This window comes from Coloeus monedula (assembly GCF_965178545.1).
Source record: "Coloeus monedula genome assembly, chromosome: 1".
NCBI classification, from domain to species: domain Eukaryota; kingdom Metazoa; phylum Chordata; class Aves; order Passeriformes; family Corvidae; genus Coloeus; species Coloeus monedula.
Genome location: NC_138781.1, coordinates 72500168 through 72523859, shown reverse-complemented (window position 1 = coordinate 72523859; position 23692 = coordinate 72500168). Strand labels below are relative to the sequence as shown.

The 23692-nt window shown below is 38.5% G+C and overlaps 1 protein-coding gene across 1 annotated transcript in view; it reads right to left on the bottom strand.

Moving 5' to 3' along the window:
- Window positions 1-5759: 5759 nt before the first annotated feature.
- LYRM4 (LYR motif containing 4) overlaps window positions 5760-23692 on the bottom strand; it is an 87842-nt gene continuing 69909 nt past the window's right edge. The window contains exon 3 of the mRNA XM_082296839.1: window positions 5760-6195. Within this exon, the coding sequence (XP_082152965.1) occupies window positions 6133-6195 (63 nt within the window). The 3' untranslated portion in view covers window positions 5760-6132. The remainder of the gene's footprint in view (window positions 6196-23692) is intronic.

Sequence of the window (23692 nt, the reverse complement as noted above, 5' to 3'; positions counted from 1 at the left end):
CAAGATTGATCCTTCATTTAAGTACAATTTAATAATTTGGGATTTCTGGAGCCCATTCCTTATTCTGTGCTTTGTTTATTAGTTGCTTCAGAGAAGGAGGAAACATCGTCAGAAAAAGGAGGGGAGGGATCTCTCCTTAACACAATTTAAAGGAGCAGCCATATGCTGATGGCTGTGTCCGGGCAGAGGTGGTACCAGGAAGAATCCTGGCTAGCTGTGCCTATTGATAGAGGGCTGGAAATGTTCTCTGGTCCACTGTAAACATCGACATCCAGAATGTGTAACATTTCTGTGTGCTTTTCAGATGTGTGACCTGAAATTTGAAATACAAGAAAGTACTTGCTGAGGCTAGACAGTAAAATCTTCTGAGTGCTTCAGAAAATTGTTGCCAATCGAAGATCCTGCTAATTGTGTTAATTAAAGCACAACATTTTTGTGCTTTGATACCTGGTAAAGTGCTTTTATTTGTTATTAAGAAATACTTTTTGTGAAAGGAAGGGGGAAACCTCTAGATGGGAATCAAACATACTCACTTTTTAATAGACAGTACATTTCTGTGCTCTTAAGATTTTACAGAAGCTTAGATTTCCAAAGCAGGGTTCAAAGACAGCCTACTCACAGTTGTCTGTATTTTCATAGCTGAGGTTATGGAGGGCTATGGAAATGCAAGGCTTTATCAAAGATTACACTGGGCAGCAGTTGTAAAAATCCAACTGGACCATGTGTATACCGAAGGCTGGCAAGCCCACATCAGCAAAACCCAGGGCTCCTGCTCCTGGTCACAGGTTGAGACACATGGTGTAATTGCAACATTATTCTCAAAGAAATATCATCAAAGTGAAATAGTTTTAATTCTATTAAAATCTAAACGCCAGTAGAGTAAAACGCTAAGTGAAGCACTCTTCCTGTTTGGTTGCATTACTGTTAATGTATTTCATAAAGATTCAAAGCATAACTTTTGGAGGATGTGCTCATAAACATGCTCCCTCCCCTAACTTAAATAAGAAATTTAAGATTTACTGCACTTTTGGAAAAACACTAGCTCCAAAGATTTTTATTTTGTGCAGATTTCTGTTCCCCCACCATGGATTAAGGATTTAGGGGAGGAATAGCTGCCAAATGGTTTTATAGGTGTATATAAATGAAAAAAGTTTAATATAGTTGAAACCCTATAGGGGTAACTGTGATGGACATCAAAGCTAAATCTTCCTTAAGCAATTTTTTGCCATGTACACTTACTTTTAGATTCAGCTTTAAATGATTGAGAAAAGGACTGTGAAGCTAAATTTACTTTGGTGTCATGAAGATCTGTAAGCTTGCATGAAAACTACTTCTGTTTTATTTAAAATTGGAGCTTTCAGTCAGTACTTGGAAAGTCTGGCTTCTGCTCCCATTGGCTTCCCTGGGATTTGGATCCAGCCCAAAGTACTGCAGGAAGGTAAGGGAAATGATCGAGGTTTAATTGTCCACTCTGTTCAGAGTCTTGCGTTATGGGGTTAGGATAACATGGCACTGTGATGAATGTTCATCTGTCATGAGTTCAAAATCTGCTGTCTGTGCATGGCAGTAATTAAATCACCTTAATTGTTTTTTCATTATTCTTTCTGAGAGAGGGAAAATTACTTGCCTTGGATTAGCATATTGCCAAAGACTGTTATAAATATTTATGGCGTGTACTCTTTCAATAGAAAGCCTGTACATTCTTCACAGGTCTCCATAGTTCTTTTTCTCGAACACAGAAGAGTAGTTACTTGAATGCACTAATTACCATCATTTCACCCTCTTGCAAAGTTTCAGTACATACTGGTTTAACAGTAAAAAAGGTAAGTAGTTTAGAAAGAAGCATTGCAAAAAATATTTAATTACCTCTGTAAGCTGCGGAATCTTTTTGAAGGTGCACATGCTTGTGAAACAGGTTTGAGAGTTCAAAATTTTTTCCTTTTACGGTTGTAGAAAATACACAGTTTTGGAAGAATTACTGGCTTCTCTCCCTGTTTTTTTCCCTGCTTTCACATTAAGGCCTCACACACTATATTCTAAAATACTGAAAAAAGGAAAAGTAGGAATGTAAACGCTTAGTTAAAGAGCTGCAGAGCTTAGTTCTTTTTTTTTTATAAAGGTCATCAAGCAAAATATTCCCAAGAGTATGAAAGAATTATGCCTGTGTTAAGACTGGTGGAACAAAGCGAACAGTATAGTCCTGACTTGAATAATGCCAGGATTTCACTGTAGATCATTATGGAAAACTCAGGAAAACAGTCAGTGCACAGCTCTTTCATGGCTCTGTTTACGCGTACGTATGGTCTGTGCTGGGTATTGGGAGAGACGCATTTATGTTGCATTACAGGAAGTAAAGTTGAGGGGCTGGTGCTTCTCCATAAAATTATTCTAGCTGCTGATGTTAGAGGGTAAAAGTTTTGCTTTTAATGCCTGGAAACTTGGAAGTTTTTTTTACATAGAAATACCTTTTGAGAAAAGGGAGTAGTCAGTTAAAATCCTTCATAGCCTATTTCAACATTGTATGTAAAGTGTTCGCATGCTTCTCTCTTGGGTTGCTCTCCTCCTGAAAATCTGTACCTCTGGTATATCTGGGCATTTTGAAACCGTGCTTTCAAAAGCAGAAGAATTTCTTGAGAGGTTGTAACACACAACAGAAATGCCTGTCCTTTGAACAGTTACTAATATTAATCAAATGGTTCCTTTTTTCCTTTCAGAGTGCTGTTTCCAAGTTTATCCTGCAAAAGTAATGACAAACTTCAGTATAGGCAAACATTCAAATTTTGGTTTATACTGCTGAGGTCAATAGTTTGCTAAAATGTCAAGATCAGAAAAAACATTTTTAATATAATACAAAAGCAAACTTATTTTGCTAAGACATTGCAGCTTTAGTAAAGATATTTATTGAGCTCTGTTCTAAGGAAAAAATATATACTTTTTATAATAGCGGACATTGTACGTGAGTCATGGGATCATTCCTTTGTGTTTTAACTATTCCTGTTGTTTACACTGCTTTGACAAAATCCAACAAAGCTTCTGACAGCGTGCCAAGAGAGATTTAATGAGTATTGCAACGTAAACGGAACTGGTGAAGCACAGAAGGTGCAGCTGTAAGAGCACAGCAGCTCTGAAGCTGGAGCACAGTGCCAGCTCTCCAGTCCGCTCTCTCCCTTGGTGACAATGAGCACATCCCTAGCCAGGAGTAAGAACACGGAAAGGGGACACCAACACAACACTAAAGTCATCCCAGCCTACAGCTGGGCTCAACTTCCTAAGCCAGGTGTGGTTAGCAAGTATTTTCCTTCCATAGCTTGTAGGATTTCAATGATAAAGCATTTGTCAAGCTATGTTTTTGTACAGAAGTGGGCATGTTTTGGCAAAATACCTTAAAAAGGCATCAGGCAAGGGAAAATATATTTGTAGGTATCTTTCAATCAGGTACAACTGATACGCACATAATTAACACTTACTGAGCATGGGCTTACATGTGTGTTACAAGCAAAGGAAACATAAAGACTTGTCCAAAACAGGGAACAAGCATCTAAAATGCTGTGACTGTGTTGGGTTTGAGGAGTAAGTGGTAATACCTCTGCCAGCTTTGCACTCCTATTAACAAGCTAGATAGTGTTACGCAGACTTTTGGACTGTAGCAGCAGAGACATTCTTACCTTGCTTCTAATAAGTAATGCATAAATACTGTATGATAAGCTGATCAGTAATTTCAAGTAAGAACTAATTTGTCCTTGACTGAGAAAGTCAGCTGTCTTACCCTCTGCAGTATGGACTGGGGACAGAGTGAAATTACAGAGCCCCATTACTTTTTTTTCCCCCTTTCATGGTCCTCTCTGTAGAGTGTACCTGAAGGTTACTACTGCTCCTCTGCAGACAGAAATAGGGAAGGGAGAGACAATCTGAGTGGTAACCTTGAAAAAAAAAAAAAGTTGGAGCAGACAGCATGAATTGGGACTGCAGTAGTGTTCTATCTACCACGAAAACGTAACAACAGAATTTTCAGGCATTAATGGAGAAGTAATCTCCTTCATACTTTGGAGGGAATTAATGAGACATTTCATGTTCCCGTGACTGCCTGCCAATATGACAGCATGTACCATCTACAGCTGTATTCTTGTTGGAAACAATGCTAAAGAACTTTACTGGAAAGGTATTTTGGAGTAAATGATTATGCATTGAAAGAGTTCTCTTATTTTTTTATAAACATGGTGAAAACATAGATTTAAATAGTAAAAATGTTACTGATGGAGTTGTCCCTCTATAAAATCAGGGCTATGCTATTTATAAGTATGTTTATTTTCCTTCCTAGCATACATTCTCAGATCTTGAAATGGTATGCAGTGCTTGTTCCAGTAATTAAGCTGTTTTAGACAAGGATTTTTACATGTAGTGTTTTAGCAACTAAGTTTCTTACAGTATAAAACTGGCAGCCCTTCCAAGCCTGTGCCATCCAGGAGTGTGAGATGTTACTACATTTCTGTGAGCTCACTGGAAGCCTAAAAAGCAATCAAACCCTTCTTCCCCTGCAGTTTCACCATTAACTTAAGTGCACTTAATTATCCAGTTGTGAATGTGGAGATTTCAAATACAGAATCGAATGTATATTACCTATTAGAATAATTAAATTCCATTTTAATAAAATGCTCACTAAAACCAATTTACATTGCAACACTTATACACCTAATAAGGGGAGAATTGTTACTGTATTTGCTTTTTATCTGAAACGGAGAAGGGGGCTACATTTGCAGTCTCAGGAACACACTATTTTATTCTGTACACTGTATTGTCCATATGAAATGCATTACTAGACATCTCAATCTAACTGTACAAAATGGTAAAATACACTTTAAAGGGCAGTGAGGAATGGGAGTTTGTTCTAAATTAGACACTTCAATAATGAATGAACAACACAGAAGAACATAAACAAAAATGAATTTTGTGAAGCAAGAAAAATAAGGAGTGGTTTTCAAAGGCAACAGTGCCATGGAACTAGTTTTGAGCTTCTGTTTCTCTACTCAAAAAACCCCACAACAATTCACTGAAATAAAAGGAAACTTTTTTTTTTCTGTATGCCATTAAAATAGCATTCTACTGCTTAATTTTTCTGCAGATTTCTAATAGAAAAAAATTTCAAGCACAGCAAGGACTTGAGCAGAACCTGATCAAAAATTTTGCTTGCTTTTTTTATTAATCTGTGGTCTTAAGTGTTCAGCATTCTACAGATTTAAGAATAACCAATAAAATGCTATACTGAGTGTTCCACTTTTTCTAGGCAAAGCTTGTTGCCACCTTATGACTTCCAGCATTTGAGTTACTGTTCCAGTTAGGTTCCTTTTGTTCTGCCAAAATTCATGATCCTCGTGAAAAAGGGAAATCTTTCATAAACTGATGTGGAGCTTTCTGCTAATAGCTGCACCTCAACAAATTAAAGGATGTGATGGTGAAAAAACATTTGAAAGCTCCCAAGCCTCAGTAATTCAAGTCTTAGATTCTGCTATTCTGATCAGTTAATTGCTAAAAGTAGGACAAGACTGGTTATTAACTCTTGGAAACTGAAGAAAGAACTAGTGAAATTTTTATGTCACCTCCTGAAATGTCAAGGGATGCTCTTCAAGGAAGCCACACAATGCAGCCTATGATATCCATCTCTGGTTTTAATACTTAAAATAAAATATGTATTTAGACATTTAATTCAGATGCTGTATATTTTTAAATACAACAGGATCAATACAAACTTAGTAACTGGGTGAGGGGTTCTAAATCTAACACATTTTTTGTGGTCAGTGAGAGACAAGGTCAGCAGCAGAATAATGTATCTGGTTACAGGTAGTTTAATGTAGTTTTATTGCTGAAATAGGGCAGGATCTATTCCATCACATGGGACATACAAGCAAACAGATTTCAAGACTACCTTACATACTATTATAAATCACAGCCATTTCTCTTAGAACATGTGACCCTTTAGAAAATCGTACTTTGGTTGCCAAAAACTGAGTCTCTCAGGCATTTCTTTTGCTGAACAGACAAGCTCAGACATGTGCAGTGGGTTTATGCCTCTGTATGTGGCACTGTAGGATGCTGAAGATGGTCCAGTGTTGCTTCAGGATCAGCGGCTTCTCTTGGCTATGTGTTTCCTGGACTCTCAATGACCAATTTTTCTGTGGAGTACAGCTGGCCAATTGTAACCTGAAATTGAACCAAAATATCAGAAAGCTGAAACAGGAAAGTAAACAGGTTATAATTTAGGCTGCACAAAAAATCCCAAGAACTGAATAATAGCCCATATATTAAGCTTTTCCATAATTACATTTGTCTTTCTATAAACATTTCTTTTTGTAAATAATACAATTGTCTAGACCTTAAGAAAAATAACCAATACATAAAATACTTGCATATATAAAATCTTGAAATAATGACATTGACGAATACCCTTTAAAGTCTCAAAAATTAACATTAGAAGTTACTACAGAGAAAAAGCAAGCAGGCTCTATGTTTAGAAAAATTAAAAGATGAATATAATGAAAAATAAAAATATGGATAGAATCAGCAGATATTTTTTATGCTTTTTGGGTGGAGAGCCTAGATATAAATTGCATGGCATGGAATTATTTTCCAGTTCCTTTGGAATCCTAATTTAATTTGCCTTATGAATGGTAAAAACCATTCAACAGTTGTTAGTTCAGCAGTAGCATTTTACACACACTGGAACTACCTCTTGTTCATAACGTGGCATTCAGACCTCTTATATTTGTGCTTTCTAGTGCAATAAGAAAATGAAAAATGACAAAAATGCAACATTGATGCTTTGATTCCTCTTGTTCTTTAGCACTTTCTAGTCTGCCCCATAACATCAGTAAATTGTGGCTGGATATGCAGCTGGTGGTCGTCACACACAGCTCTTGGCTTAGCAGCTGAGATGGGGAAGGAGGAAGTTTCATGCAAGTAGGGTAATGAAAGCAGAAGACAACATTTATTTTTAAAAGTATAGATTTTGGAGTCTACTTTTTAATATCTGTTATGCCCTTTCTTGCCCCTACTTTCTCCTTCAGGCCTGGGTACACAGTAGCTCTGTGTCCTTTTCACAAAAAAAAAGGTTCATACATTGAAGTGTTGAATTAGGACAAAAAAGGCTAGATGCTTAATTACACTAAGCATGGTATATTTAGTAGAATTTAAAACTATGCAAATTAAGCCTAACAGCAAGTCAGGCTCTCAAAGTAGTAAAAAATTAGGGAAAGAATGTTTTTGGCATTTTCTGTTTACCCTTTTTTGTGAGGAAAAAATCCTGGCCACTCTTGAATAAAAATTTCTCATCTATGCTAACACTCACAAAAAATGTGAATAATATTGCCTTTTAGGAAATGAACTATTTCATCTTGATAAACAGCCTTGTCTGAAACTTGTAACACATTGATTTTAATCTTGAAATATTTATTACAAGGGAGCACTTACGAAGCTGTTCGTAAAGGAACAGAAGTTTTCCTTGCCAGCAAACATTCCCTTCTTTTGGCACTCTGAGCTAAGTTTGTAACAGCATATGAACAACTCTGATTATTTTTGAAGTTACTTATGAAATATGTTGCATACAGAATATTTAAAACAAAGGCCATACACAACTGTGGCATGTGTTACCAACAGAAATTTTAAGCTGTCAACAAGTGTTACTTGTCAAAGAGAACTCGCTGCTCTGGGTTATGTGGCAGGCTATACACTTTAGTTGCTGCCTTACCACAAACCATGCTGTAGTACTTAATTTTTGTATACTGTGTTTTGGAGCCCAAAGAATCTTTAATCCTTTCCCACACAGTAGAGCAAATTTAATGGGAGGCTCAGAGGGATTACAAAAATGCTGAAACCTGAATTGCAGTTTTTTTCTCCCCCAACTGGGGAGATAGATGAGACTGAGTACGTGACTTCTCAGTCAATCATATTCAGCCGGGGCAGATGACTTTGCAGGAGAAAGGTACAAGCTGCTGTTTGCTGTCCCTGTGCCAACAGATGATGTTATCTACTGCTGCACCTCTTCACTCAAATGCAATAAAAGCACAGATTTATGTGTGAGTGGCTTCCTTAGCAAACCACAGGCGTACAGACATTTCACAAGTGCAGAGCCACCAGTGCTGTGCTGTCAGCCTTTGCTGAGCTGCTGCAGCTTGCCTGCTCTGCTGCCTCCCTTCCAGAGCTTATGCTATGGCATTGTAAGCTGAACTTTGAAACGTAAGGATTTTTTTAAGCCATTAGCCTTGAATTTCTTAAGTTATGATCAAGACTTTCCCATGTGCTTGAGACAAAACAAACAGACCTTCCATTTATAGCTGCTGAAAAATTCCCATCTATAAACATCCCCTGCCTCAGCAGAAGGACTGCACCAGTATTTACACACTGACACTCATTAACCCTCCGAAACACAACAGCCTTCTTACAGTGTCCTCACCACGCCGAGTCTAAAGAAAGCACTTCAGCAGCAAGTACTCACTGTAGATCATTCTCCCAGATTAGAGACTTAAGTGGCTACCTATTGTGCTCTTTTTTCATCATGCATGTTTGTAGCTCATACACCACATTTACTCTTCTGGTAGGTGGCTGGAAGCCAGTGCATAGGTCAGTGCTAGGCGATTTTCATTGACCATTGGGGAAAAAGGCGCTATGATTTGCTCAGCAAATTGGTTACCCAAAATTTTATTGACCTCTTTTGGTAACACATTGCAATTAAATTCCCCTGGAAAGAATGTGCAATAAAGAACCCCTTTGTCATCAGGGGAAGACATAGAAGAATAGAAGTATAAAAGTTGCTTTTCAGCTCCTTCTGAATTATTTGATGTTTAAATTCTGCCTGCAAAACTACGTACTTTGGTTCTGACAGGTCCAGCCCTCAAAACCTGACAATTTGTCCTTGTTCAAAGATTTAGTACAGGTCTATATGGTCAGCTGTTTCTTGTGAACTTGAAAACCTTACTATTGCCTTCTGTCTGAATCCAGGAGAAGGCTTTAGGGCTTCAGAATGGGGTTTATCAGCAGATGTGAGACAACAAATGGGGAAAAAGAAATTACTGAAGAGTAAGCACTGATCCGTCCTGTAACCCAACTCTGGTTATTAGGTGTTTGTGTGTTCATATGGAAACAGTACCAATCCTTTGCATTGCTGGCAGGAAGCAATCAAAGGAATAAGCCACTTCATGGAATCCTTCATTGCTATTGGGGAAAAAAAGCAAGCAGGAGAGGTTTTCCCTATATAACAGAGCATCAGAGATGTGTAAGAAGAGGTGCAGTAAGAGCTAAATTGTAGAATTAAGTAAGAAAAATTACAGAAGCAAAATCTGAATGTTCTGCAGACACTGAAAGAATATGCTGTTACCCTAAAACTTCAAAAAATCCGGTCACATTGAGAACTCTGAACTCTGTCCTCTCCAAAGGTCTCTGTATGGCCAGTGCCTGACTCTCAGGGACACCTGTGGCTGGTGAGCAGGTTATGTGTGGCTTCCATGCCAAGCCATGTGACAAATGCAATTGCAGTGGGACAGTGCTGGCCTATGAAGCAGCCTGAATCCTAGGGGCTGTCTTCCCATCTTGACACAGCTGGTGGAGTAGATCCTGCAGACCCATTGCCACTACTTGCAAAATACTGCTAGATTATCATCTTCAGTTTCTGAAGGTATGTGGCATGTCTTGTGTTTTTTATCCACACAAAGATTTTACTTTCCAGCTCAGAGTTGAGATAGAAGTGACTGCTCATATTTCTGCAGGGCTGAAAATAAGGTGACCAGGTTTTAATCTTTTTTTTTGAATTTGCCTCAGAGTGCATCGTTCTGCTCTGAAAAGTATGATGGTATCTTTCCTTGACAGCTCTGTATAAATGTCTGTCTTCTTCAATAATCACCACATTTTTCCTTCCTTAGGCTCTGCAACGCAAAGGTGGCCAGACATCTCTTCTTCCCACGTACTTTACAGAATTGTAATTGTGTGGCGTATAACCCATGACCTCTAACAAATCCTGCTGGGCCCCGATGAAGACACTTTTTTCTCACTGTCACTAAATTACTCATCCTTATCATCCTGCCAAACATGCCAATCTCCAAACTACTAGCCACTTGCTTGTGTGATGTCTCACTGATAAATTTCAGGGTGAGTGCCCTAAAATTACTCAGGTAAGTAGCTAGGCAGCAGCCTTTCTGCCCTCAAAAGCAAACTAACTTTTTTTTTTTTTTCATGCCACTGTTTATTTTTTGATGGCAGACAAAAGTAGGAGTGGCCTAACAGGAGAGGGTGCAACACTCTCACCTTATACAGAATCAACTTACTGGACAAGGCAAGGCCTAAACACATGAAAGTGCCACCACAGCATAACAATATAAAACGTTGTAAGACAGCAATTTCTTTAGGTCTCAGTTTTAAAAAAATTGATCTCCCAAGAGGGTCATCACTGGAGAAGAAACAATGGTTTCCTGTTTTTCTTGAAGAAATGCTGATCGTAACTAAAGTTGATCTATAACAGATAGTTTTACATATAAAACACATTTACATATCTAAAATATATATAGGTTGTTATACACACATGCATAAATATATGAAAAATACCAATCTCTAGATAATAAACATAGCCATCTTCTCTCTTTTGTTACGAATTTGTAGGCAAGATATGGTTACCTTATTACAGCCAGGGATCACATATAAATGTATAAATTTTCATGGTTTTTTACTATGGAGAAAAAGGAAGAAGTCCTGTGTATTAATATATACCATATACACACACATATATACATATATATATTAAATCAGGTTGTTTTTTCCTGTTGCACCTGAAAAGTTTACAGGTGTATTTCATGGGCACACTGCTGAACCTTAACTAGGAAGGAAAATCCCTGATGACACCACAGTCACACTGCATTTACTGCTGCTAATCTGGCCCTCTAACACTATATGAAGAAGTTCCACATTCATATTTTCTAACACTGTGACTATAAAATCTACCTTAAGTGAATGCTGACAAGAACAGTGTGGATACAAAAATGCTGCCAGCAAGAATTTTCTTGCTATTTTCTGAGTCTGAGAGAGACTTTTCTCTCTCACAGAAGAAGTAGCAGAGTTCTGTAAACAATGAAATGCCTGCAACCTTGAGAAGCCTTGTTTATGGTACAGTAGAAAAATATTTTGACAATGGATGTTTTAGGATTTTAGACAATCACCCCCAAGGGGTGGCTGATCCCTTGTCCAATTAGACTATGAAGAAAAAAGTCTATAAAAGAGTTTGTAAAATAATTAAATAAATCAATCTTGCTGCACAATTCCTGCCTGCTGGATCTTCTCTCCTCCTCCTCCCTATGGCTGTGGGACACAGTGATATACCCTAGGGCATTTTAGTAGAACAGAAATGTACAAGAATAATGGTTGCTTGTAAGAGCTGGCAACAGTCTTATAAGTTGTTTACCTAGAGTCCTTCCTGTTGGATGATGCCAACCAATTTGCAATCCTATTGCAAATTTAAGTGAAGAGGTTCTTGTTTTCAAGCAGCATTACCTTTTCTCTCCCATCCCCAAAACTGGGTATGCTAAACACAGCACACTTCATAATAAATATTTTTCATATTTACTAAGGTCAGTTCAATGCTTTTTGTTTGTTTTTAAAAGAATATGGCTAAAATTTTTGAAATTATTTTTACTGCAAAAATAAACACTCCAGTGTGGTACACAGTAATTAATACAACTCAAATGAAACCAAAACCTCATCAATAACTTCAGTTCCTTGCCAAATCTTTGTGTTGGTATTAAATGCTGCAGCAGCAGCCTTATTTATTTTTACTCAGGAAAGAATGTTGAAAAACTGCATTTGGCTTCTTAAACACATAGGTTATTCCAGTTCTTCAGAGCTGGAATCAATGTGGAAAAAAATTATTTTGGAGACATTTCCCTTATTTTAATTGATTCCATTTGTCTACACAGACTGGGAAAGGAAGTGAAGGAAAGCACAGAGCTGAGAAGTTTGAACTATTGTGTATTTTACTCCTGCCTGTGCTGTGCAAATGCTGTTTTCTTTGTTTCTTTGTGCCACAAAGCTTTTGCTACATGAAGCTTTTGAAAAGGCAAGAAATACTAATTTATTGCTACCATTTGTCTGGCTATCACTACATATGAAGGTGTGAAGTAAAGTAAGACAGCTAATAGGTGAGAACGTATCTGAAAGCTATTTCTCTTAATAATGACAAATTATGTAATTTTGTTAGAACCATAAGCACTTTATCTTGAACATCTTCCTTTGGCCTATCAGAAGTAGGATGATGTATTTATTTAACACTCTCATCAATTTTTTCTGTGGGTTTCCCTGAAGAGATACTCTTCAGTGAAAAGAGCAGAGAATCTTATCTATTCCAGCAAAGATTTACACATAAAATACTGTAAGCATATATATTCATGTGTATTTTGTATATGATGATCCAAAAGAGCAAGGGATTCTTCTTTCTAAACGCTTACTATTTCTCAGTTATGAGAGCCCCTTTTTGTTAAAATTACACAGACATGCTACTGTCCTTAGAGACAACATGGGCATGACAGACATGGCTTTTGCTCCAAATAGCTACACTTGATGTAACAAGGGTCCTCAACAGAGAAAGGAAATCTTGGGAATCTTTCAAGCCCCTTCCAACCTGGGTTGTTCTATGATTCTGTGAAAGCCAAGTGGACCAGATGATGTGGTCCTTCAGTAAAGCCACACAGTTTCACTCCTCTCGTTTCCTGCAAGCCGCTCAGCCTAAAGATAAAAAGGAGCATGACAAGCAAAATGACATCTCAAAAGCACGCAGGGCCCAACAGCAGAGGGCTGCAAAGGGGAAGAATCATCCCTCTGCTATTGCAAAGGTTACCTTATAAAGGTGTCAGGCAGTGGGCCACAGGAAAGCAAGCAGTGACTGATTTTGGGCTTAAACAGCCAGATGAAGGTTTGATACAACACACATCCAAGGAAGAAGCAGGTCTGCAGAAGTAATGCTCTGACTGGGCGTGATCTTTTCATGCTTTCAGCATCCAGGCAATCTCCAGGCTCCCACCTCTCCTCCCTCCCTATTTGTTACCTGCTAATGTTATTTCAGCATCTTGCTTTTTCTCTCATATTTGCATAGAAAGCCTCAACCTTCATAGAGCAGCTCAAACTCTTCAAAAAGCCAAACACAGAAGAAGCAGATCTTCTAAAGAGTCAATCCCATGTGGGTAAAGGGGAAAAACTTAATATCTTTTCTCAACATAGCATGCAGAAGAGAAAAATCACTCAGTTAAGATGCTGAGTGTGGCAAGGAAAGGAATAGAAACATTATTACTTGAAAATATAGAGACAAAGACCTGGATAACATTGTGCTGAGTGTGGTATAACAGGTAGTCTAGTAATGCTGAGACATTTGGTATGTAAATACCCAGACCATTCACAGAGGACCCTATGTTTTGCAGCAACTACATAAGCAGAATTCATCAATGCCAATGTGAGTGCCTGCCTTACTTTTGTCAGTAGTATAATACAACAGCCACTGTCACAAAAAACACATTCTGCACTAGGTCCACGAAAGTACTGTAATGTTTGTGTATTGCAGATACACTAACTCCACAATACATACAAAAACTAAATTGTCATTACAAAAGGAAAATATTTCACTCTTCAGTATCTTCTTGGATCACTACTTCTAAGAGACTTTTGGAGTGGAACACTGAAGAAAATGTAGTCATTATAGACAGGTATAAGCAGATATTAAATATGCTTACTATGTAGTGTGATCAAGTAATTCTGTGGCCCTAGTAAACTCTCATACTGTGAACTACTGCGGTACTAAAATGAGCTGCCACAACATTATGACAACAATCATAATTAAAAGACAACCTTTCACAACATTTGTATTTAAAGTCAGATGGCAGAAATGCAATGTGCTGAAAGAACCAACTTTAGTCTTATTTCTCATGTAAACTGGGGAACTTGGCTGCTGGGGAGAGCTGCAAAACAGTCACACAATGATGTATATGGCATGTTTGTATATCAATGTCTTTCAGAAAATGACTCATCCACCTGTGCCCCCCTCCTTCTTTTTTAATAATGCCTATCACCTTCTACATTCATCCTCCCTCCCAGTTCCTGAAAATACCTGATTTTGTCCCAAACCACTGGAACTTAGAGAAAGTTCCAGAGCAGCGAACAGTACACAGACTTTCTCTGTTTTTAACTGAGATTTGCTTGTCTAAATGATGATTGTTTAAAGCCTTGAAAAGCTTTGTATTCACATTTTTAAGTGAACAGTACATAAAGGAAATGCAAGGGGAAAAGTACATAAAGTATGTGCATTGGGAAATGCTGAACTTCAGGAGGTACAACATTTTAAGACAGCAGGTGCCAAGATACCAAGAACTGAAAAGCAGGACTGGCTGGATGTAGTTCTGGGAAGATGCATACAAGAAACATGCTGGAGAATACGTTGGAGCTCACACAGATCAAAAGCAGCCCAGGAATGTGGGAACAGCTAAAGCCACTGATTCTTCAGTGAAGAAAATTCTGTGGCACATGGCAATGCTGATGGCTCCACAAAATGCTTTTGGTTTGGCAGCATGGAAAACCTTGGTCACCGCTGCTTTTGAAGCCAGCAGCTGTTCTGATCCCAGCTGGGCCCATGCTCACGTCCATTCAAAGTTCATCCCTGTAATATCTTACGCAGCACAGTAGTCACCTCTGCACATTTGCTGCACTTTCACTTCAATTTTTCTGAACAAGAAGCTTTCTCAGTATCTGCAGTACCAAAGCGTGAGGCTGCACGAACACCTGCAGTAATAACTCCACGAGAAATGGATAACAAGTACACCAACATGTATTATGCTTGAGGACTCTCCTGTGGGAGCTACCTCTCTCTGCAGCATCCTGCCCAATCTTTTACAGAAGTATATACAGGTAGCAGAAGTACAGAGATGTATAATTACTCTCACAGCTCAGAACTTCGATTGCTCGCTTAAACAAAAGAATTATCTGTAACTAGCAGGAAAACGGCATCAATTAAGACAGGTTGGCACAATCACCTATTACAGAAACATGCATCAATTATTTTTCCTTTCAAGTGTAACACACTGTGTACATTGGTAAGGGAATACCATATTAACTAAATAAACTTGGATTTGTTTTCTTTATTTATTCTGATCTTATCCAAAACACCAAACATAAAGGGGAAAAGTTCAGGTGACTCAGAACTGTAATATTGTTTAACCTAGCAATTTAACTTTTCTGTTTTGTTAATGTCCTTTGAGCCAGAAGAATGTTTTAAAAAAAAGCCTTTTAATCTGCTACTGAAGCTGTGTTTAGGGACATGAAAGACAGAGTGACCCACTGAATTTTGGATTTGAATGGATGTTAGCCATAGTTTAATTATTTGGTGGTGGTATGTCTGCTTCAAGACTCCAAAATGTGCTTACCAAAATTCCTGGTGCTGGTTACAGGATGGCACCAGGTACACTGCATTTTGTAAAACTGACAGGTACTTCATTACCATTTTAAAGTAACAAGACGTTTTTTGTTTCAGGAAAAAAGAGTCAATTCTGTAACATATACAATTTTCCAAGACACAAGAGACAGAAAATTCATTTTTCCCTGTCCTCCAAGAAGGCTATAGCCAAGGATTAAACTTAATTTTATATGAGGAACAATTTACTTTAAGGTTCCAATACATCTCTTCCTCCACACTGATGTTACCTTATATACACCTCAGATGTGATTACAGGCTGGGCTTTTCTCTGTGCCCATTCAAATTACAAAATTAAATTTGAAAGAGCAGGAGTTACAAATTGAATTTATCTTTAGAAAATATAGCTGTATTTACGAAGATAAATTTTGTATTGGATGTCTTTGATTCAATCTGTCACCCAGAAAGGAGCACCCCATTGAGGCAAATAATTCCATGTCAAGTCTGTACTGCAATGTTTAGGAGATCTTTAAGTGTATCAGGACAGGAATAAATTCTTATTTTTCTTCATTAAAAAGACTTCATTTTTTTTTGGCAAAATTCTTACAGATTACTAAACTACAGTCATCTGTTCCTGACAAAATCATAAGGATAATGTCCTTGTTTATCTTACTTCTGTGATGGAGGATATCCAAAGATTTCTTTTTTCTTGCTCAGTCATCATTCTTGGTTTACTATCTCCAAACCTCCAAGCTTCAGAGAGCATTTTTCTTTTCCTCCCCTCTTTTGGAAGAATTCCAGTGAAAGCCATACAAAAAACCCCATTGCCTGGACTGTCTACAGTCTTAAAAAACCTGAATAGGAAGCCAGTGAGAAGAAAGGACATTAATTTTTTAGGATTGAGGATGGATTTGTTGAATTTCAGTCAATGTTTGGGCCTGTAAGTTCTCACTTGCTACCATTGTGCCAGGGACACCTTGAAATCGCTTCTCAGGTCCAGCTCAGTTTCCAAAACAACACCCCAGTCGAAAACATGACTTTGATCTACTTTATTAAGCAACCTCTGTGGAGCCATAACTGCAAACACAGGGAACCACTCTGTTCCTCTTGAAGTTACTGCAGGTAAGGGTGAGCAGACGTCTGACTTCCTACAGCTTCTCCCCTGGGGCAGGAATTGCTACCCTTGCCTCTCAGTGCCAAGGCAAACATCCCCCACAGCACCATACCAAGCTGAAGCCAAGCCCTTGTGCTCGAACCTGCCCAAGTTGAGGTGGGTGTCCTGCCATCACACTGCTCTTCAGCTGGACAGCTCACACTCAGCCAGTTCCACACACAAATGGGTTAACTTCCCCGTGCTCCTCCAACCCAGCCCTTTTCACAAACAGTAAGAAGAATTAATGAGGGAGAAAATAATTATTTGCAAACCCTGCAGCTTTTGAGCAGGAGATATCTGTGTTTGTGTGGATATAGGGTATAGCTTACATTAACTTGTTTAATTGGACTAAACTAAAGCAGCATTTTTTTCTTTTTTTGGCAAAGATAAATTACTGGGTTTAGCACAGCTGGTAAGAGCTAATTCTGTACAAAGAGTTCTTTTCAGTAGTGTGGGTGGCAAAACACTTTCAGCAACTGGCCTAATTAGTTCTTCCTTCTTTGCAATAGCACAGGACAGTTCAAAGAAGAAAAAAAAAGAGATTGTAATGGAAGATGAGGTATAAAATCATCCTGTTTGCTCTTCTGGTTTTGCCAGTCCTCCCTTATTTAATGTCACACTAAGCAGAGGCTTGCCCTAGTATTTTGCAGCACAGATAATAATTAGGAGTGGGAGGTTAGCGCTTACTCCAAACACAGGCAGGGAGCAATGTCTATTCCTCTGCACATGTCAAAGTAGAGCATTCCTCACCCGAAACACCCCGGCCAAATCCAAGCAGCAGAGTGATGGGTGCACCACTGAGGGCTTTCCCCTCAGCAGAGCTCCCATTCGGCTCCTGGGTGGCTTGTTTAGCATGGACTGGGAAGCCCGAGCTGCCAATGAGTTCCACTCCCCAGCACACCCTCTCTGACACGGATCATTTACGTGACAAAAGACAACGAGGGTGCCAAGTATGATCATTTCAGCTTCACTGATCCCAGCATATAGCCCACCAGCTGCAGTGCAATAACCCACTGCCCCAAACAAGCACTAACTTGAGCACACAGACACCTTCCTTTCCATATGAGCTGGCCAAAAGCACAGGCTCTTCCACAAGAATACACACCGACGTGCAAACACTCCGCAGCTGTCAGCAAGATACAGCTCCTACCAGATAAAAACTGGGCTTGGCGAGATCCACTTGACCTGCTGAATGTCACTGAGATAAAGGGTAAAAGGCCAGGAAGGGCACAGATGTTTGAATTTACCTTCATTATAGGCCATCTAGGAAACTGCTGGAAATTTTTTTCTAGCTCTGTTGCTTTGAATAATGACTCGAGCTGTGCTTGAGTGAGTTACAAATCTATTAAAAAAACAATCCAAATTGTTAAAAGCCATTACCAATGTTTCTTTTTCTCCTAACTAGACTGAATAAAGGCAGGATTATGAAAAACTTCTGTTAGGAAAAACTGAATGTGAAGGGGAAAAACAAATTAAAAGTGAAGAGTATTTTATGAAGACAAACAAAATGACCAACTAATGAGGAAAGTCTCCAGATAGCTTAAAGAAAAACACAGCAATGAAACTAAAAAATAACAGTGTTTACCTGTATCTACAATTCCTGTTTTTTTTTTTTTAATTATTTTTATATTTGCCCATTTGTTTCTGTTGGCAGCAAATGGAAGACAGAGGGCTACTCCTATAGATAACATTAGTAAGACTGATTAAAAACAAGAACTAATAAAACTTAGAACTGCTCGCTGCTCATTTACAGTTTGAACAGTCTGATACTGAGAATAATATTTTCTAATACACACTTCTCCATAACAGTTGTTAAAAAGTTTATGGAATTTTCAGTCAATGGAAAGTTGTTGATCAGTCTTGAAAAGACTATTTAAAAGCATGTTGGGGGGAAGGGAGGGAGAGGAGGCAGTTACAGGGAATAGATTGAATCTAGGAATTTGTCAGTGAAGAAGCCCATCTGATATAATTTCTAATACAACACTTTCCTCTTTCTGTGGCTTGACACCCTAAATATTTAATTTTCTTTCTATTTTTCTGTATAAAAACAATGGACAAAAAAGACTGACTATAAACAGAAAACAATGAAGCTACTGCACACAAGCTATTATGTAAAAAGGAGATCTGTCCTTTATATTTCAGTATTAATCATCTCAGAGTTTTAACAAAAGGAGAGCAAGACTAACTGGTAAGAGATTCAAAATGATTCTTTAATGTATATAATGTATTATGTCCTTTAACAAACATATGCATCCAAAAACTATTTTGCTCATCTATCCCAGCTTGTTTATTTTGCTATTCAAAAATACTGTGTAAAAACCTTACATATAAGCCTGTGTACAAAAGAAACGCCCCTCTGGGAAAAACTACAGAAAAGTGAGCCAGTAGATGGCATTGTGGCACTTCAAAAGACATTCCAGAAAATTCCACTTAAAAAACATGCAAGCCTAAGTGCTGTGTTTAACCACTTACTGCTTAACCAATGCAGTATTTTACTCCTGCTCAGTGCTCCACATGCACAACCAAATAAAAAACCCCACACGATGTAACCCCACTGTCACACTAGCCCTGAAACAAATCTTGTCTGCTCTGGCTCCCAAATCCAATTAGCTCCATTTGCTAGATTTACAATCCTGGTCTTGAAAAGATGATCCTTATTTGATGATAAATGTCCCACGAGCCATGGCCATCATAGGTATACCAGAATAGACGTGATTAGTTGAAAAATATTCACTAAAATGGAATCATATAAAAGCTCTTACAATCAACGCAGATTATACTATTTCCTGCCACACTGCAACTTCTGTGGATTAGATAACCCTTAAAAGTAAATTTCTTAAGTATTTTCTGAATATTCCCACTTTGTTTCAATTAAACTGCTGATACGCCCTCACAGCTAGAGATGAGAAGACTGTAGCAACCCACCAGTTTCTCGTGCAACACAGCAGTTCTCTATTGCTCAAACCACACAAATTTGAAATAATTTTGCAGAACTCAACATACAGAAGAACTTGTAAGTTTAAGAATTATATTCCATATACAGGCAAACTTATGTAAACTGAAGCTAGACTTGCAATTATCAGTATTTTATCTGCAAGCTACTTTATAGATAAACCTGCTTTACCTTGATCATCTCTGAGCAGGGGGCTGGAGCAGAGACTTCTGGAGGTCTCTTCCAGTCCCAGGCATTCTGTGAGGCTTATATATCAATGCCCCTCATGACATTAGTTCTTACGAAAAGGTCTAGTTTCACTATGGTATTAATTTTGTTAGGAAGTTCTAAAAATCCTCGTATCAGAAGGAAAAACTTTCAGGATAGTGTAAATCAATCTGACTACCTTAAGGACCCTAATAAATTCAACAGCATACTCTAAGTGTCCAGTTGCATGTAGTCCTTTTTTTTTTTTTTTTTGTGTCACTTCTAGAGTAAACTAAAGCAGTTTAGTTTTCCTGATGGAAAAATTTCAACTTCAGGTCTCCACTGCCTGATAGTATAATACTTGGATTAAGAAACAAAGAAGCAACGAAAACTTCATCCACAAATTAGTAGATCAAATATTTTTTCAAATTTAGTATCTACAACAACATCATCCTCACTTGAACAATGCTGGGGTTTATATGTCAGAACTCCCTTTTTTGATTATAAATTGGTTTTAAAAACACTGAGGGATACAAGAAAAATGCTTCTTTCATCCTCTATGAAGTTACAAGCATTACTGTGAATGTTTAGGTATTAAAAATTGATGTCTCCTTTGTGGAATAGAGGTGGTCAGGTTTGGCTGGAGCACCCAGGAGAAGAAGGAAAACAGTTCCTTCGTCTTATCACTTCTTTCAGCGCGATCCCATCCTTGGAGGTAGATAACAAGTGTCACAAACGCAAAAGCATTTCAAAGAGAATAGAATGGTGTAGGGGAGAACATAAGCACTGATAACTGGATCAATTTAAGGATCTACCTTTTCCAGTATTTTGTCTCCACCACAGTCGACAAGCATTTCTTCAGGGCAAGGGAGCATGAATAGGACACACATGCATACATCCTTCTGCTGAAATGCCTCCCCTGCTTCCAGGAACAACAACTTTTTGACAACTTCAGGGCCATGTAACGATAACACCATTTTAACAGACTTGATTAATTTGTATTATCCCCATTTGAACTCATCTACATGCTGGCCTCCCCAGCATGGTGTGGCAATGAGTTCTACCACATAAATGTGCATTTGGCACTTCTTTTGAACTCTCAAGCTGGGTGGTTGATCATTTTGCTTTGACCTTGTGGAACATTCAAAACAGTAAAAAAAAAAGTCACTCTATTTCTATTTTCCTCAGAAATGTTTTTCTTCTGTGGGAGTTTTCAAGTGGTATATTCCTCATACCCAGGTACCAGGAAGGAGCGTAACTCAAACAAAGTACTCAACCAGCTAACATCCATGTGGTCAGGAGCAGATGAAACAGGGTAATAGTGGACACCATTTCTGAACAGGCTGGAAGTGCACCCATCTGACAGCAGAAGTAGAAAAAGGTGACCTGACTGACTGCTCTTACTATTATTAAAGCAGAATCATTCAGAGTGCTCAGCTGTGTCTAGTGATCATGCTCTGGGTCACCAAAGTCTATTGTATTGGAGTGGATCCTCAGAGTAAATACAGTGTGACCTTGTGTGGTGAACTCCGGAGTATGGTGGCTCACAGGCAAAGAAAAGCATCCTTCACCATCTTATTTATGATGCGTGTTTGGTCTTGTATCCTGTGAGGCTTGGTGGCGGGGACTGACAGAACCAGCAAGAAGAGATACTGGGCCATCCCATAGTTTTGCCTTCTGGGAAACCTACCTGCAACTTAAAATTGTTACAGGCCTTTCTTGCTTGCATTGCATTGAACTGTGACTTACATGTCAGAGAGAAAAACAATTTGGTCATTTTCTTGTGTTCATCAGTTACCCTCTGCTATCATGAGAATGCTTGATGATGAAAGCAGATTGACCCAAGACAGACACTTTTTGTGGAAAGATCTCCTCATAGCTGAATCCACAGAATAGGATTTCCTTCCAAACCCATCCAAGTGCTTGAACTTTTTGTCCTTTGGCATACTCATAAATATTGGTTCTTCTCATGCAGCCAGTACTTTAACAGAATCAGAGCTGAAGCATATATGCAAAAGGATTCGTACTCTGATCATGCCAGGTGGCATTTTCTCAACCCATTCAGCGGCTCCTGATGCTGTGCTCAGCCACATCTAAACAAATCATGCTGTGTCTAGTATCTGTTTTAGAGTATGGGAAATACAGCTAATCCCAAAGACAAGAGATTTTCTGAAGATAACTATTGTTTCAAAAGTCCACGTTATAAACAACTACAAATTTTGAAACTTTAAAATGGGCTTGGTGCTGATGCACCAGAGCAGAGGCCACTGTTTAACCCAGCACCAGTCAGTGGGGATTTTCTCAGATGCTAAAGAAATGGTGACAACTGTGGTTGTATCAGAGGCTTTCATTGCTCTTCCAGACCAAAATTAAAGTCAGAAAAAAACTCTACCAAGCCTGCTCTTACTTGCACAGACATAAGGAAGATCTGTACTAGACTTCTCACTAACATAGTCTCTGAAGTGTTCCACTGCTTGTAGGACTGATAACTATTTGTGAAAGAGCAACTTTCTAAACCATGCACACACATACAGCCATGGAGCATCTGGACCAGGCAGGGAGCTTAGGCTTACCATTCCCTCAGGCTGGAGGCATCCCAATTACAACATCTGTCCAGAAGGAGAAACAGATGGCCAACTTCTCCAGACTTTTCTGCCTGCCTGACCTGATGTCCTTTACACCAGTCACTTGGGCAGATAAATAATAATAAATAAAATTAATAAGGCTAATTAAAACCCCTGGGTAAATTAAAGAGTTAATTATGTGACAGTACTTCTCAATCCTAAATATTGGGCTAAATCACTGGGGCTCTCTATGCACTCACTAAAAAAAGCAGAGTGACAGAAAAAGTATTATCCTCAAGATACTACATTTGCTAATTTGCTGTACAATTGCAGGGCTAATTGACAATGTCTTGCCATTTCTGAAAGCAGTTTGACAGATTTTTCCAGGCACTGCAACACTGCCTACAGCAAATCTATGCGAGGTACAATAATACCTATTGCTCACAAGTAAAAGAAAAAGCTCTCAACTCAGCAAGAATTGTGTTTCTTAAAAAAAAAATTAAAACGTCTTACAAACTGGTGCATAGGTTTTTCTGTACAAATCAGCATTTATAGACTAGTATTTCTCACTTTGTTTCAAGCTCACAATCCAATCAATAATTACATTAAAATACACCAGCAAGGAAAAAATACAAAGTAGAGCTAGCCAATTAGGATTTTCTTTCAGCTGCAAGCATGCATATCAAATTGAACGAGTAAGTTGAAATTTTTAATTTTGATTTTTGAGCACTCTTCCCTCCATAAACTCAGTCTTGCACAATTAGTTATAAAGAAAGTCTTCAAGATGACATTTAAACCATTTTTCTAAACCTGGTAGGATTTTACAGTGATATTGTCTGCAATTGTGCCGGTAGTAGCTCCTGAAGCTGCCACCTCACTTTTACAGCAGAATAAAGATATTATGTTCTCACAAGTTCCTACGGTCACCTGGCAACCACCTACAGAAGAACACCCAATTAATGGCTTCCCTGGAAGAAGGCTACAGCTTGAGTGCAAGTCTTTCTGTTTAGTCACCAGAGAATCAATTCAGGAGAGGGGAATTGTAAATGTTTCAACTACAGGGTAAGCTTACACAAGATCTTTTAATGATGAGGTAACCACAATCATCAAGCCATGGGGCCCAGTGATACAGAAAAGGAAATTTCCTAAATTCACACATCCACAGTCATTTTAAAGTTCAGAGAGGACTGACCAGCAAGTTACCATGAAATAAGGGAAGGGATATTCAGAGTCGCTGCCAACTCCCTGGTGTTCCTCGCCCTTGCATTGGCTACAGACCTCACCACCCACCGTTCTTTACTGGCCCTCACTTCCAGTCCCAGTTTGAACTGCCTTTTAATGAACTCAGGGCAAAAGCTATGCAACGATGGCTGCAAACTGAGGTCACTTCTTCCCTGCAAAGTCACACCGTGGCTTGT